Source organism: Mus caroli, unplaced genomic scaffold (assembly GCF_978045245.1).
Source record: "Mus caroli unplaced genomic scaffold, Mus_caroli_1 scaffold_12, whole genome shotgun sequence".
In the NCBI taxonomy this organism is placed as follows: Eukaryota; Metazoa; Chordata; class Mammalia; order Rodentia; family Muridae; genus Mus; species Mus caroli.
The window spans coordinates 99,771,677-99,789,654 of NW_028227267.1; the positions used below are offsets into that span (position 1 = coordinate 99,771,677).

At 41.6% G+C, this 17,978-nt stretch overlaps 1 protein-coding gene across 13 annotated transcripts in view; it reads right to left on the reverse strand.

The window, feature by feature from the left end:
* Nucleotides 1-12,038: 12,038 nt before the first annotated feature.
* Mycbp2 (MYC binding protein 2) overlaps nt 12,039-17,978 on the reverse strand; it is a 233,148-nt gene continuing 227,208 nt past the window's right edge. For all 13 annotated transcript variants that reach the window (XM_085828830.1, XM_085828825.1, XM_029468874.2 and 10 more), the window contains 3 exons: nt 17,093-17,200; nt 16,099-16,264; nt 12,039-12,868 (listed from right to left, as the gene is read on the reverse strand). In XM_085828830.1, the coding sequence (XP_085684956.1) occupies nt 12,753-12,868; nt 16,099-16,264; nt 17,093-17,200 (390 nt within the window). In that variant the 3' untranslated portion in view covers nt 12,039-12,752. The remainder of the gene's footprint in view (nt 12,869-16,098; nt 16,265-17,092; nt 17,201-17,978) is intronic.

The window sequence follows — 17,978 nt, forward strand, 5'->3', positions numbered from 1 at the left end:
AAAATATCACACATTATACCTTAGGAGGTGTAATCTTCTGTATTAGTTAATGAATTTATTTTAAAATGTCAAATAAGTGAGAAAACTACTGAGTATAAGAGTCGAGGTGAGCACTCTTCATTAGGAATCTATGCAAGGAACTCTCGAAATTTAGGTTTGTAGCTCCACATTAAAAGTTAAAGGTCAGTTGGTGACAAGGCTCAGCTGGCAAAGCCACTTGCTGTTCAGTCTGTTGACCTGAGTTTTATCTCTGGACACCAGGGTGAATGTGCAGAACTGACTCCCTCTGACCTCCTGACCTCATCTGGAGAACACAAGGGACACACACACAAAGTTAAAGGACGGCTGGAGAGGTGGCTCATTGGTCAGGAGGACACACCAGTTTCCCCCCCTCCTCAATGGGCCACTCACAACTGCCTGTCATTCCAGCTCCAGGGGATTGGAAGGGCATCCACTCTCTCTCACATGCACAGAGCCACATAAAAGGGACAAAATCCATTTTATTTACTTTACTTAATCCAATACATCCAAAGTAGTATTTCTACATGTAAGCAATACAAAAAAAAAAAAAAATCAATCATTGGGCTATTTTCTGTTTTTCTCTGTGAGACTCAGTTGTTAAAGGGTTGCTAACTAGTTTACAGGCTTAGGGAAGCCCAAAACATGTCAAGGGATGTGAAGCCCATTGTAAAATAACCAGAGGCTTAGTGGCTTAAAATAGTAAAAAAGGGAAAAAAGTATATGTGCAATTCTGGACATAAAATATCCAAAACGGGCTAAAATCAAGGTGTCAGCTGGGCCACGGCCTTTAGGATGTGGAGAGGGGGAACCTGTTCAGTTGCTTTTCCAGGCCGTCTAGGTTCTTCATGCTTGACTTGTTCTTCCATGTTTAAGGCCAACAGTGGATCATCACTGAGTCCTGTGTGTGCCGTCTCCCTCCCTTCCTCCCTCCCTCCCTCCCTCCCTTTCTTCTTACACCCCCCCCACACACACACACTTGTATTCCCTATCAGAACCTGGTTGCTTCTTCCTTCCCCAATGGTTGACGTTGATCACACTGGTTAATCCACCCTAACCTCATTTCAAAGTCCATATCCTCCCATTTGCAAGCAATACATTACAAAGATGAAGAGCGGCAAAGTTGGGAAGGGCATCGTTGTGCACCCTCCTAGCCTTAGCACAAAGGTTAGCTACCATAAGCCATCCGTAAATGATTTAACTCATTAAATTACACCTGCAATTTTTCATGTTTGTGTTCTGTGTATGTCTTGTTTCCCAGAATTTAGCATGGTTCCACGCACCCATTAAGTCACAGGATCCATTCAAGTGCCTGAGAGGAAGTCAGGGTTACTAAGCAACTGAGGACACAGCCTTGCCCTCATCAGAGCATGTTGTCAAGTGCTGACCTGGATGGAGCAGGTGCTCAAATATTTATTAAAGAAACCAATGAAGCCAGACAGTTTACATACACTTCTGAGGAATACTAATGCCTTCATCCTTAAACTCTCTCCAACACAATCTCTCTCACTTTTGCTTTTAAAAACTTCCCAGTTTCTTCAGGACCCTACCAGAATTCGCTTATTTAGAGAAAATGTAGGGCATGTTGTTACAGAACCTGTAAACTGAGAAACTGGTCCTAGAAGTGACTCTCTGAATGCATGGTTACTGATTGGACGGACACTGATATTCAATCTTGGCTTTTATTTCATGTTTTATGTATATTTATTACTGGCTTTCTGACTCAGGGTCAACCCTTGGACTACATGTGTGCCTTGAACTGTGTACTCGTGGAAGCCAAAGGGCAACTTGCAGGGATTGTTTCTCGCCTTGTTCTATGCCTGTCCTTACTTAGAGCAGGCTGTCAGGCTTGACAGCAAGTGTTTTTACTCGCTGAGCTATCTCCATGGCTCTGTTTCTCTTTGTATGATGTGCGTGCGTTTTCGTGTGTGATCACAGTGTGTGTATACCTTGGAGCACTTGTGGAAGCTGGCTGGGGAAGGCCAGCACTTGTTTGACAGCATCTTGTCATCTGACTATGTTGCTTGAGGCAGGGTCCCTCATGGTTCCCTGTTGTGTATACCAGGCAAGTTATGCTTCCCAGCATTCTCTTGCCTCTGCCTCCCAGATCATCCTAGGAACACCGGGACTGCAGGTCTATGTTAACATGTCTGGCTTTTATGGAGGCTCTGGGAATCTGAAGTCAGGTACCCACACTTGCTCAGCAGGTACGAGTCCCACTGAGTCATCACTCCTGGCCCTTGACTTTTATCCCATAATTCCTCTTCACTGAGACTTCCTCTAGAAGTGATTTATTATTAATTATTATTATTATTATTATTATTATTATTATTATTATAGTTGGTTTTCTAAGGTAACTTCGATCACAACATACTTGTCTGGCTAGAAATAACTAGGTCTGGACTCTCGCCAGGTTTCCCTGGACGAGAAGCCTGGTGGCTTTCTCTCAGTCAGAGGCCGTACACATCACCTGTGATTCCACCCAGAGGCTGTCCTGGACCTAGATTCCACCCTAGAAGGAGCTGAGCCACAGCCCTCCCACTGAACTGACGACTCCTGGGGAAAAAATAGCCCTGTCCTCTTGCAACTCGGTCCATATTACAAGAGTCCAGTTACTATCCTATCCATGACACTGCAGCAGTAGCATCATGTGGCAGAACTGGCTTGGGCTTTAGGGATAGGAAACTCTAGAGTTTCATATTTGGGATTATTTTCCCTAGCAAATATTGTAGAAATCGAACGCGGTCCTTTCTTTAAATAGCAGAATGAGATGACTAACTCGTCTGCAGTTGGTAAATAAAATACCTAATTTTGAGAATATTAAGTGAAAGTTCTCCTTACCTGTGCACTCATTTTCCAGATATTTTACTGTGGAATTAAATCACTTTTATAAATATTTGGTTTGAGTTTGGTATTTTTATGAAAAAAGAAAGATTAAAAATTAATTAAAGTAAGTGGCTGACTCAAGGTCACAGCAAAGAGGACACAGAAGTGCTTAGAGAAGTCAGGACTTAACTCAAGCATCCGTCAAGCCATCCCATCTCGCGTGGATGGTCTTAGGCGATTGGCTAAGATTGGCCAAGTTATTTCTAGCCAGACAAGATGTCCTGCTCTTTACAGTCATCAAGTGGAGCATGTGGCTTAAACCAGGTAAAACAGGAGAACAAATTGGGTGGAAAGAGAGGCAGAGGATAAGGAAGATCTGAGAAAACAAGCAAATTAGTAAACACCAAGTCGGAAATGAACAGAGTACTGCTAATGTTTCATCAAATAACATTATGGGCAGAATGAGAGAGGTCCCGGGCCTGACCAACCTACCCGGATGGTTAGGAAGAAATGGGTTTTCCTCAGCCTGGAAATATGAAACGTTTATTTACAGAAGACTCACTAAGTCCCACTCTTTTTTTTGTTGTTGTTTTGTTTTGTTTTTTAAATTTTTAATATTTTTATTATATATTTTCCTCAATTACATTTCCAATGCTATCCCAAAAGTCCCCCATAGCGCCCCCCACTTCCCTACCCACCCATTCCCATTCTTTTGGCCCTGGCATTCCCCTATATTGAGGCATATAAAGTTTGCAAGTCCAATGGGCCTCTCTTTCCAGTGATGGCCGACTAGGCCATCTTTCGATACATATGCAGCTAGAGACAAGAGCTCCGGGATACTGGTTAGTTCATCATGTTGTTCCAACTATAGGGTTGCAAATCCCTTTAGCTCCTTGGGTACTTTCTCTAGCTTCTCCATTGGGAGCCCTGTGATACATCCAATAGCTGACTGTGAACATCCACTCCTGTGTTTGCTAGGCCCCGGCATCGTCTCACAAGAGACAGCTATATTTGGGTCCTTTCAGCAAAATCTTGCTAGTGTATGCAATGGTGTCAGCGTTTAGAAGCTGATTATGGGATGGATCCCTGGATACGGCAGTCTCTAAATGGTCCATCCTTTCATCACAGCTACGAACTTTGTCTCTGTAACTCCTTCCCTGGGTGTTTTGTTCCCAATTCTAAGAAGGTGCACAGTGTCCACACTTTGGTCTTCATTCTTCTTTAGTTTCATGCGTTTAGCAAATTGTATCTTATATCTTGGGTATCCTAAGTTTTGGGCTAATATCCACTTATCAGTGAATACATATTGTGTGAGTTCTTTTGTGATTGTGTTACTTCACTCAAGATGATGCCCTCCAGGTCCATCCATTTGGCTAGGAATTTCATAAATTCATTCTTTTTAATAGCTGAGTAGTACTCCATTGTGTAAATGTACCATAATTTCTGTATCCATTCCTCTGTTGAGGGACATCTGGGTTCTTTCCAGCTTCTGGCTATTATAAATAGGGCTGCTATGAACATAGTGGAACATGTGTCCTTTTTACCGGTTGGGACATCTTCTGGATATATGCCCAGGAGAGGTATTGCTGGATCCTCCGGTAGTACTATGTCTAATTTTCTGTGGAACCGCCAGACTGATTTCCAGAGTGGTTGTACAAGCTTGCAATCCCACCAACAATGGAGGAGTGTTCCTCTTTCTCCACATCCTCGCCAGCATCTGCTGTCACCTGAATTTTTGATCTTAGCCATTCTGACTGGTGTGAGGTGGAATCTCAGGGTTGTTTTGATTTGCATTTCCCTGATGATTAAGGATGTTGAACATTTTTTCAGGTGCTTCTCTGCCATTCGGTATTCTTCATGTGAGAATTCTTTGTTCAGTTCTGAGCCCCATTTTTTAATGGGGTTATTTGACTTTCTGGAGTCCACCTTCTTGAGTTCTTTATATATATTGGATATTAGTCCCTTATCTGATTTAGGATAGGTGAAGATCCTTTCCCAATCTGTTGGTGGTTTTTTTTGTCTTATTGATGGTGTCTTTAGCCTTGCAGAAGCTTTGTAGTTTCATGAGGTCCCACTTGTCAATTCTCGATCTTACAGCACAAGCCATTAATGTTCTATTCAAGAATTTTTGCCCTGTGCCCATATCTTCAAGGCTTTTCCCCACTTTCTCCTCTATAAGTTTCAGTGTCTCTGGTTTTATGTGAAGTTCCTTGATCCACTTAGACTTGACCTTAGTACAAGGAGATAGGAATGGATCGATTCGCATTCTTCTACATGTTAACAACCAGTTGTGCCAGCACCATTTGCTGAAAATGCTGTCTTTCTTCCACTGGATGTTTTTAGCTCCCTTGTCGAAGATCAAGTGACCGTAGGTGTGTGGGTTCATTTCTGGGTCTTCAATTCTATTCCATTGGTCTATTTGTCTGTCACTATACCAGTACCATGCAGTTTTTATCACAATTGCTCTGTAGTAAAGCGTTAGGTCCGGCATGGTGATTCCACCAGAGGTTCTTTTATCCTTGAGAAGAGTTTTTGCTATCCTAGGTTTTTTGTTATTCCAGATGAATTTGCAGATTGCACTTTCTAATTCGTTGAAGAATTGAGTTGGAATTTTGATGGGGATTGCATTGAATCTGTAGATTGCTTTTGGCAAGATAGCCATTTTTACAATGTTGATCCTGCTAATCCATGAGCATGGGAGATCTTTCCATCTTCTGAGATCTTCTATAATTTCTTTCTTCAGAGACTTGAAGTTTTTATTATACAGATCTTTCACTTCCTTAGTTAGAGTCACGCCAAGATATTTTATATTATTTGTGACTATTGAGAAGGGTGTTGTTTCCCTAATTTCTTTCTCAGCCTGTTTATTCTTTGTGTAGAGAAAGGCCATTGATTTGTTTGAGTTAATTTTATATCCAGCTACTTCACCGAAGCTGTTTATCAAGCTTAGGAGTTCTCTGGTGGAATTTTTAGGGTCACTTATATATACTATCATATCATCTGCAAAAAGTGATATTTTGACTTCATCTTTTCCAATTTGTATCCCTTTGATCTCCTTTTGTTGTCGAATTGCTCTGGCTAGGACTTCAAGTACAATGTTGAATAGGTATGGAGAAAGTGGACAGCCTTGTCTAGTCCCTGATTTTAGAGGGATTGCTTCAAGCTTCTCACCATTTACTTTGATGTTGGCTACTGGTTTGCTGTAGCCAACATTTGCTTTTATCATGTTTAGGTATGGGCCTTGAATTCCTGATCGTTCCAAGACTTTTATCATGAATGGGTGTTGGATCTTGTCAAATGCTTTTTCTGCATCTAACGAGATGACCATGTGGTTTTTGTCTTTGAGTTTGTTTATATACTGGATTACGTTGATGGATTTCCGTATATTGAACCATCCCTGCATCCCTGGGATGAAACCTACTTGGTCAGGATGGATGATTGTTTTGATGTGTTCTTGGATTCGGTTAGCAAGAACTTTATTGAGGATTTTTGCATTAATATTCATAAGGGATATTGGTCTGAAGTTTTCTATCTTTGTTGGGTCTTTTTGTGGTTTAGGTATCAGAGTAATTGTGGCTTCATAGAATGAGTTGGGTAGAGTACCTTCTGTTTCTATTTTGTGGAATAGTTTGTGAAGAACTGGGATTAGATCTTCTTAAGTCCCACTCTTGTGCGTCTGCTCTTTTCTGCCTAATATATTATCCAGACAGGATGGTCTGTGCATGCATGTTTGAACTAGGGGTTGGCCATAACCATCTTTTTCATGTACTTTGTCAAAATGTATCCCTAAAGCATAGGGCTTGTGTGATGAAGAATAGCTTTCTCGTATACTCATAAGTCACTTTGAACACACAATGTAGTGCTCTGTGGATTTTCTTGGTCATTACTAACACATTCATCTGCCATTCTGGGAGGCATCTCACTACCTTTCTGTCTTAGTTTCGTCTCCTAATGACATGATCAAATACTTTGGCCAAAGCAAGTTAAGGGAGAAATGCCTTATTTAGCTCACAGATCCAGGTTAAAATCTATCATAGCAGGGAAGCCACAAGGCAGGAGCTCTAGACGACAGGCCATATTATACCTGTAGTCAAAAGAAGATAGTAAGAAATCACCCCAGAGCTTAGCTAGCTTTCTCTATACAGTTCAGAATTCTCTTGCTAGGGATTGATGCCACCCACTGTAGACTGGTCTTCCCACCTCAGCTGACTAAATCATAATAATCCTCTGAAGGCCAATCTAATCTAGATTAAGTCCAACTGTCCTGCCTCTGCTCTGCAATGAGACTCTCTTCCCACACGATTCTACATTGTGTCACAATGACAAACCATCACACTTGTTTCCCACCACAGTTTGAAAGCTGTAGTTGAGCTGTCAGCCGGCAAAGTCAATGGATCCCAGCGTTTTTCTTCTATGTCTCAGGTGTGAAGGAAGCCTCTGACCTGTGCGTATCCTCCAGGTTAGTTTCAGTTCCAGAGGTGGTTAGTTAAATATTTACAGCAGCCTCACTATAATCTCCTGTTTTTATGGGGGTTCATGAAGGGATGAATTCATCTTTGTACCTACCTGTGTCTCCTGAAAACAAATTAGTCAACCCTGAGCCTGAATGCACTGTGAAACAACTCACTGTTCTGATCACCCTGCTGCTTCCACATTTCCACATTAGTCTCTACACCACCACCAGCATCACCACCACCTCTATCTCCACCTCCACCACCACCACCTCCACCACCACCACCTCTACCACCACCACCACCTTCATCTCCACCACCACCACCTCCACCACCATCACAACCTCTACCACCACCAACACCACCAACACCACTTCCACCACCACCACCACCATCACCTCCTCTTCTTCCTTCTCCTCCTAATATTTTCCCTTTTGCTGAAAATAGATTTTTCTTTTTTTCATATCCAGATTTCAGTTTTCCCTCCCTCTACTGGCCCCAGCCCCTCCCCACCACCCATCCTCTCGATATCCACTCCCTTTCTGTCTCTCATTAGAAATGAACAGGTTTCTAGGACTTAACAGTCAAAGATGACAAAATAAAATATAATAATACTAAAAACTAAACAAACATCACATCAAGGCTGGAAAAGACAACCCAAAGAAGGGCGAAGAGCACCAGGAACAGGCACAAGAATCGGAGACCCACTCATTCACACACTCAGGAGTCCCATGAAAATGCCAACCTGAAATCTATAACACAAACACAGAGGATCTGGTTCCGACCAGTGAAGGCCATGCACTTGCTGCTTCAGTCTGTGAGTTAGTATGAGGCCTGCTCGACTGATTTACAAGGCCTTCTGGTGGTCTACATCACCTCCAGCTCTTACACTCTTTCTGCCTCCTCTTCTGCAGGGTTCTCTGATTCCCGAGGGGAGGGGGTTGGTGGAGACATCTCATTCAGAGCTGTGTTCTAAGAATTCTCTTTTTACATAATGTCTGGCTATAGGACTTTGCATCTGTTCCCATCTGCTGAAGGAGAATGCTTCTTTGATGATGACAGAATTAGACACTTAGCTAAGGAGTATCACAAAATATCATGAGGAGTCATTTTAACGATAGGTTTTTCGTTGTTTTTGTTTTTGTTTTGTTTTGTTTTTAACCAGTAGTGTTTGATTTTACCCTGGGTGTCTTGCCTATCTAGTCTCTGGCTCTTAGTCACTTAAGCAGTGTTGGGTAATAGTTCTGTCTCATGGAGTGGGCACATCAGTCATTGGTTGGCCACCCCCACAAGTTCTGCGCCACCATTGCCCTAGCACATTGTGTAAGCAGGACAGATTGTAGGTCAGAGATTTTGTAGCTGGATTGGTGTTTATGTTTCTCTTTTGGGAGCCTGCAGAGTATCTTACCACATGAAAGACACCAGATGGTAGGAATGGAGACTCCACGTAGGCACCAGGTTGACCATGACTCACAGAGCAATGAGTTCTGTGAGGGTTGTCCTCAGCAGTGGGGCCCAATTGTCACTTTTCGGAGAGCAACCCATTGTCTTAGCAACAGTTGGGGTTGTTTGGGGATTTCCATGGCCAACAACTCAACTGAATATAATGCAGTCCTAGAACTGGAAACCTCCTTTGGTGACAGCCAACTGGGACTCTGTCTCTCCCATTGTTACAAGAACTCATTTGGATTGCCTTCATACATTTTAGATAGTTTCCACTGTACTAGGCTTCCATATCATCCCTCAAATGCTCCTCAATTCCATCTCTCTCGTCTTGTTCCTTCTTAAACGCCATAATCCCCTGCCCACCACTGACCCACCTGCCCCCAGTCTACCCAAAAAAATCTAATCATGAATCTCTTGCCCTCACCCCCATAGGAGCCCAGTCCTTTCATTTACACCTAATCTCTGAGTCTATGGATTGTAAGATTTCCTAGGTGTCTACTATATTCCATTTTTGTTTCTCATTTTGCTAATTTGGATATTTTCTCTCTATCTTTTAGTTAATTTGGATAAAGGTTTGTCTATCTTGTTGATTTTCTCAAAGAAAAATGTCTCACACAAATCTGTTTCACTGATTCTTTGTATTATTCTCTTTCCACTTTTTTTTTTTTTTTTATGTAGTCACTTAGTACTTAGCGCCACTCATTGTGTCCCATGTTGGGGTATATTGTTTCTTCATTTTCATTCAATTCTAGAAACTAGTCTTTTTTTTTTTTTTAATCTGTTTTGGTTCATTTTTCAGTCAGTACAGAGTTACTCGGTTTCCATAAATCTGTGTTTCTGTTGTTGTGGGTAGATAGGTTTAATTTGTTCTGGTCTGATTGAATGCAGAGAGTTATTTCAATTTTCTCTTGATACTTTGTGTCTGAGTATGTGGTCCACTTTGAGAAAGTGTCCTGAGATGCTAATAAAAAGGTATATGCTTTGTGTTTGGGTGAAATGTTCTAGATATGTTAGGTCTATTTAGTGTATGACATCTGTTAGCTCCACCATTTCTGTGCAGTTTAGTTCTTGTCTAGAAGACTTGTTTGTTGGTGAGAGTGGCATATTGAAGTTTTCCACTATCAGTGTGTGAGGGCCAATATGTGATTTAAGCCCTAGTAGTGTTTCTCTTATAATTTGGATACCCTTGTGTTCTGGACCTAGATGTTAATAGATGCAATGTCCTCTTGTAATTTTTTACTTCGATGAGTATGTAGTGTCCTTTTCTATTTCTTCTGATTAGTTTTTATTTGAAGTCTATTTTGTCAGATATTACAATTTCTACATCAGTGATTATTGATGCCTGTTATTTTCTTGTTATTGTTGGTAATGGTGGTGTGTGTGAACCTCCCTTCTTTTGATTTTGCTGGTGTGAGATTATTTCCTGTGTCTTCATGGGTGTAATTAACCTCCTTAGGTTGCAATATTCCTTCTAGCACCTTCTGTAGGGCTGGCTATATAGACAGACTTTAAATTTGGCTTTATCATGGACTAATTTTCTCCATCTGTGGTGATTGAAAGTTTTGCTGGGTATAGTAGCGTAGGCTGGTACCTGTGGTCAGTAGCACTCTGTCCAGGCGCTTTTAACTTTTAGAGTCTCCATTGAGAAGTCGAATTCTGTTTCTTGAAATGTCATTTTTCAAAATATGGCTCCATGACTTTAGTTATGATCTCATAACCAAAAATAAATAATATAAACCAGTAATGATATTCATGAACTTTGAAGCTTTTGGCTTGGATATTTTTATGAAATTTATTAAAGAATTCTGTAAAGTAGTTATTAGTTACCTGTGTTCAGAATTGATGTCACATATATACTTATAATTTTTATTAAAAACTCATTTTTGACGGGACAGAATCTTATAGTTAATCCATTCATGACCTTGTGTTTTCTCCTTCTCTACTTTGTTTCCAGAAAAAATGACTCTCAGATTTCTTATATATGAATAAATGCTTAGTTTTATAGCTTTGGCTCTGTTCCTAGACTAGCTTATATCTTAATTATCTGCTTGTTTCATTGTAAGTCATGCCACATGCTGGCTACCTGGTCCTCAGTTTCACACAACTGTCTTCTTCTGTGTCTGGGGTGTGAATTCCTTTGTGCCTAACTTTATTCCCAGGATTCTCTCTCTCTGCCCTGGAACTTCTACCTCACTATTTCCTGCCTAAGGTAAAAGGCCAACATTTTATTGACAAGTAATGTTTCCCTAACAGTACAAGAGAGTCTCTGCACAGAATCTCATCTATACCAGGATGGCTTCAAAACTGCTATGCAGCTTAGCATGCTCTCCTGCCTCCGCTTCCAGAGTGCTGTATTAAAGTTGTGCACCACCATGTCTTCTTCCTGGGGTGCTGTGGATGGAACTGAGGGACTTGTACAGGGTGGGCAGGCCCCACTTCTTCTCTTCTGGTGCTGTCCTTTTCCTTTCTACTGTTCCCACTCATGTTTTCATTTGTCTGCAGGTATGTGTAGGCTCATCACCTGAGCCATGTGTAGGTTCACCACCTTTGTGCTCAGGAACCATCTACCTTGCATTTCTTTTAAGACAAGGCTACTCACCAAGTCGTGGGGAGCTGAGACAACAAGGTAGAACTACCACACAGAGTTGCCTTTTCAAAGTGGGTTCTGGGGAACCAGACTTCTATCCTAACGTGCACGGCAAGCACCTTACTGACTGAGCTTCTCTTGGCTCCCAACGCTGGTTTAAACTCCTCACAATTGATTAACAGAAATGAAGGCCATTAAATTTGTTAATAATTTATATGCTGGTAAACTGATTTCTGTATTTCCAACAGTGAAAATATTTTAAAAATGGGTCAAATTTTTCCTCAGTATCATGAAATACACAAATCTAAAATTTAATAGTTTCACAAATGGAAAAAAAATCTAACCATATATCAGCAAAATAAAAAGGTAACAAATAAATGGAGAGCTGTACCCACACATGTTGGGAGTCTGTAGAAGTTAAAAACTAGTGCACTTACGTTGATAAATTATGCAAAATGCAGAATTTTGGCCAAGTCAGACACACACTCATTTCCTAAGTGCCTATCTCTGCCTTTCGCATATGTGTCTCTGAGAAGACATAGCTTTAGATATTTATTTTCATGACTTTCTACCCAGTGTTTAAGATCTCGTCAGTGCGCTTTACTGATATTTTTATTTTCCAAAACAGGAAAGCTATGAGCGTGTTATAAGTGGGTTTTAGGCTTCATAAGTTGTTTAAATTGTTTTTCAAAAAATACTTTACACAAATATTAGACTTTATCACTGTATAAAAATGTACAGTGGCTTTATTGACATGTACATTCCAATATGTTTACAGCTGCAAGATAATGAGGCACACTCAGTATTGCACTTCATTAAAATTTCAGGCTCAAACTTAACCTAGAAGTTTAAATGAAACTGCTTTTGTAATTTAGTAATTCTTATACAGGACAAACATTGATAGCTTTATATACAGTCTGATACTTATTACATTTATAGGCCTTACTAACACAATTTTTTTTTTTAAATAACAGTCTAGGAAAGAAACCAGAATATTCCTTTTTTTTATACCCACCCTTGATGCAATTGTACAGGATTACAAAAAGGCAGTATATAATAAACAGTGATTATTTTTCTTTTTTTGCTTGAAAGCCAGCATCATTCTCAGTCCATGAGCATGGAGATCCTTTTATATCAATTATCTATAAATGTCCAATGCGTCACAGGCCAGTGACGGGAATGGCCACATGCAAACACCTCACAAGTTTGATGTCTTGGTTCAACGAAGATAAACCAAAATAAAGGGGAAATGTTCGTAGCAAGAATTATGTACACGGTATTTGGCATCATTCCTGCACTGTAAATGGTTCATTTTCAGAATGTAAAATGGTCCCGTTCCTATCCTGAGCAGAGTTTAAAGTTCACTGCATCCTCCTGGTGCATGAAGGAAACTATCCTCTCCATAGACAAAGGATCTGAAAGTTCTAAAACGTGTGAGCATTTCTGCACACTCCGCACCCGAGAGCAAACTCTTCCCCCGTGGGTGGATGAACAACGTGGAGCGGACATTCAGTTCCTTCTAGCTGCTTGCCTTTGGGACCTGTACACATTTTGAAGGAAGTTTAAAAAAAAATGTAATTTTAAAATATGCACATAAATGTCATGTGAATAAAAATCAAGTTATTCAAAGAAATAACATGTCTATGAATTAACAAGCTAAAAACAATTTTCTTCTTAGCACAGATATGTTTCCCATGCAAGCTTCAGCATTATACACACACGTATGCATGTAACAGGAAGTAAAATGGCCCCCGACCATAACATCCTACCCAGGGGATCACTGAGCTACAAAATTTTAAGGAACAATGATCAAAATCAGTCACAAAAATCTCTAATCTTAGTCTAGCAGAAAACTATTCTACATCAACAAAGGGACAAACCAACCCAAACCAGATTTCTGTGGGGGAATGTTGTCTTAAAGATTTATTTCATGTATGTGGGTACCCTGTCTCTGTCTTCAGAAACACAGAAGAGGGCATCAGATCTCACTACAGATGGTTGTGAGCCACCATGTAGTTGCTGGGAATTGAACTCAGGATCTCTGGAAGAACAGTCAGTGCTGACTACTGAGCCATCTCTCCAGCCCATGGGGGGCGGTGTGTGTGTATTTTTTTTTATAAGTAAAATCAAACTTATAAATAAACCATGTTCACCTTTATCTACCTTCTCTGAAGAGAAACTAACTGCACACTAGCAAAATGGTGAGACTGATAATGCCATTTGTTAAGTATCTGAAGCAAAGTCCAAATGAGTTTAAAACATGAACATTACAATAACGGACTGTAGTAATCTGGAAAGAAACACTGTGGGAAAGACACAGGTTTGAAATCAAGAAGGCTTATTACACAAATGTCAAAGCAAAACCTGACCTTTTCTATCTAAATATCTAAATGATATGCTAGTAATGGCACAGTGTAGGTGTGTGATGCTCTTACCACAGACCCATCCTAACTTACTCTTGGGAGTGAAGTTGAGTAAGGACAAAGTCCTCCACGTAGCCTGATTCAGTCCCTCGCAGTGGAAGCCTTGGCCTGAGCTCTCATCTCAGCTTACACCCCACAACTGTGTCCTTTGGCTCACTTACTTCTTTGCAAACTTCATCATTTTTAGAATTTTTGTTTTAAGAAAATACAATTTCCTTTACTAGTAAAAGTTGGGTTTTCCCTGATGACACTGTTTGCCTTTAAATTCTCTACTGCAAGTGGCTATCCCCCGGGCTCCTCCCATATCACAAGGCTTGTCCCCCAGGCTCCTCCCATGTCATAAGGCCCGTCCCCCGTGCTCCTCCCATGTCATAAGGCCTGTCCCCCGGGCTCCTCCCATGTCATAAGGCCTGTCCTCTGGGCTCCTCCCATGTCATAAGGCCTGTCCTCTGGGCTCCTCCCATGTCATAAGGCCTGTCCCCTGGGCTCCTCCCATGTCATAAGGCCTGTCCCCCAGGCCCCTCCCATGTCATAAGGCCTGTTCTCTGGGCTCCTCCCATGTCATAAGGCCTGTCCCCCAGGCCCCTCCCATGTCATAAGGCCTGTCCCCTGGGCTCCTCCCATGTCATAAGGCCTGTCCCCCAGGCCCCTCCCATGTCATAAAGCCTGTTCTCTGGGCTCCTCCCATGTCATAAGGCCTGTCCCCCAGGCTCCTCCCATGTCATAAGGCCTGTTCTCTGGGCTCCTCCCATGTCATAAGGCCTGTCCCCTGGGCTCCTCCCATGTCATAAGGCCTGTCCCCCAGGCCCCTCCCATGTCATAAGGCCTGTTCTCTGGGCTCCTCCCATGTCATAAGGCCTGTCCCCCAGGCTCCTCCCATGTCATAAGGCCTGGAAGCATGATGGGCTTTCTTTTGGATCCTGCTTCTTTCCAGACTTTGACCTACAGCTTCTGCTGAGTGCTCTCCTTTCTCTCTGAGAAAGATCATCTCTGATTGTCTGTGGTCCTCACTGCATTCACTGTTTTACCTCACTTCACTGACATGGCTCTCATCTTTCTTGACAGTCAGCCTAACACCCTGCCTTACCTCACTCCTCATCCTCACTGCCATGGCTCTCATCTTTCCTGACTCCCTAACACCCTGCCCTCTCAGGGCAGTCTCCATTTGCTTCTTTCACAGTCTGCTACCAATTAATAAAGATCACAAACAAATGACAACACATTGCACATAAGTCAGAGTGTTACAGGATTATTTACCAGTCACCTGTTCATTCTCCTGGCTCTAAAATTTTAGCCCAATTCTCAATAGTGAATAGAAACTTGTCTATTTTTTTTTTTTGCCTTTTTAAAAAATCTATTTTATCTATATTTATCTATATATTTTGCCTATTTTATCTATTTTTAGCCTTTTCCCCTTTTGTAGTCTCTTTGTTAGTGGGTATATAGCATGGTTAGGACTGCAGGTTGTGACTGAGGGGTGAAATTACTGCCCTGCTTGAGGGGACCTACCATCTGTATCCTAAGAAGCCATAGGTAGGAGGGTGTGCTTCAGAGCTTCAACAAAGCTACCTATCATCATATGTGTACGTGTATTTACAGTAACCACACTCAGCTCACATACAAGTCTTCCTCCAATCTCATTTCTCTCTCCCAACCCATTACTCTCCCCCCCTATGATGCTAAGGTTCCTGACATCTGACAGTCCTTTTTCAGGTTTTGTGTTCATTTGTTTTCTTTGCCTAATCTCCAAGGACAGTGGTTTCCTCTGTATTTTTGCTGGATATTTTAGTTTCCTTAGCTTTCTGGTTCTAACTCTGCTGCCACTTCCTAGGTATTCTACCTCAAATCTTCTTCCCATTTTATGGAAATCTTCCTAAAGAGGAAAAAAAAGACCCCAATAGCCCAAAACATCACAAGCTGGGCCTGATGGAGAGGCCTGTAATCCCAACCAGTCATAGTCTGGGCAGAAGGACTGCAGGTTTGGGGCCTCTGCCTGGGCTACAGAGTGACTTTAGGCTAGCCTGGGCAATTTCCCGAGACCCTGTCATCAGGTAAAACTACAAAGACTGTCCAGTGCTTCGTATTCGCTGCTATATGCAAGGCACCACAGTTACGTCATCTCCCTTCCTTGCCCCGAGAATTAAAACATAATCCTTTCCCATGATTCTGCCAAGAATTTAAGGATTTAAGACATTAAACGTACATGGCTTGTTTTTCCTTTGCTTCCTCTAATTTTTCTTGCTCTTAGATGTCTCAGTAGAGCTCCTAACACATGACCTCAACTTCTTACCTTATTCAGGAACCATAAACTGACCCTAGAAACAGAGCTCTCAGTCTTAAACCCTACCTGCAGGACAGTGTGGGAGTTCTTCCTTAGGAATGCTGGTCATTCTCTGAAAGTCATCATGACAAGCATTACAGAAATGTGTTGTTCCGAAACAGAAGAAGACAGCCACCGAACAGCAGTAGCGACACTTGTATTCTAGAAAGTCTGTTCCATGTTTGGGACACATCTATATCAAAAGACATGGAAAACACAAGATTATAGTGAGCTATTTCAACAATCCTTATGATAGCTGAAGACATGTATAATAAATTGAAGAAATGGATAGCTTGTTAATCAATACCATGAGAGCACATGTAGCGTAAGCTGACTGACAATGCAATGGCATAGGTTCAAAGGTCAGGGAGTAAACGTGAGGTCCAAAAGATCTAGCCAAAGCCTCAAGTTTAAGTTCGCTCTCCCACACAGTCTATCTGATTAATAAGAAACTACATTTCTTCATCAGTGCTTTATTGGGCTAGAAAGCTGCCCAATAATATTTTACTCTCTACCAAGTCCATAGGTCCTATGAATGCTTCATTAAAGATGGGAAAGCCTAAAAGCTTGAGCGCAGGGTTATAAATAAGTAAATGTTCCCATTGCTTAAATATAGCACTCACTTCATGAAATGACAACTACACAATGAAAATATTAACAAGAAATAACATCATGAACACACTTGGAAACTCATGCACAGCCCTGATGTGTGTCAGAATAGACTACATGGGTGTCAAGGCAGGGATCGTGGAGATCAATCTTATTTTAAAGACAGAATTTTGACTAAAAAAGGTTTAATTTTACTATTTTTAGCTGTGTGTAAGTGCTTGTATGTTAGTGAATATCGAGGTGCCTTTGCAGGCTGCCCAGCCCCCAGAGTTGGAGTTCTGAAGGCTATGAGTCGCCTGCTGAGGGGCTGTGAACCCAACTTGGGTCCCCTGGAGGATAGTCAGTGCTTGTAACTGCTGAGCTGTCTCTCAGGCCCAGCGGTGACTTTCTGGTGTGTCTAGCATCTGCCTACCTGGGCCCTAGACACATCGGAGCAGGCACCGCAGATGAGCTCTCTGGGGTCGTAATCATCTCCTTGTCCAGCTTCAGCATCACAGCGAGCCTCACCACCAAAGTACGCCTGTGGAGAAACCATGTGTTCATGAACCAACAGCATGCGGAACACTGTGTGGCCATAGTGACTATGCCACACTCCCATATCTACACTGCTGACTGCAGGGAGAATCAGGAGTACACATGAAGCCAGGCATTCATTATCTATTTATTTTGCTTTTATGAGACAAGGTTTCTTTGTGTAGCTCTCTGCTTCCTGAGTGCTAGGATTAAAGGTATGTACCACCACTTCTGGCTTAAAAATAATTTCAATTCTGGAATGTGAACATCCTCCTTTCAGAAGGAGAGCATCTAAAAATTATGCTATTAAAGGAACATGATGAGAAGATAAACAATATTCAAACAAGTATGAGGGATAAGGTATCAAGTAGTAAATACAAATGATGCTTTTCCCAGATGCCCCTCAACAGAGGAATGGATACAGAAAATGTGGTACATTTACACAATGGAGTACTACTCAGCTATTAAAAAGAATGAATTTATGAAATTCCTAGGCAAATGGATGGACCTGGAGGGCATCATCCTGAGTGAGGTAACCCAATCACAAAGGAACTCTCACAATATGTACTCACTGATAAGTGGATATTAGCCCAGAAACTTAGGATACCCAAGATAGAAGATACAATTTGCTAAACACATTAAACTCAAGAAGAATGAAGACCAAAGTGTGGACACTTTGCCCCTTCTTCGAATAGGGAACAAAACACCCATGGAAGGAGTTACAGAGACAAAATTTGGAAGTGTGACGAAAGGATGGACCATCTAGTGATTGCCATATCCAGAGA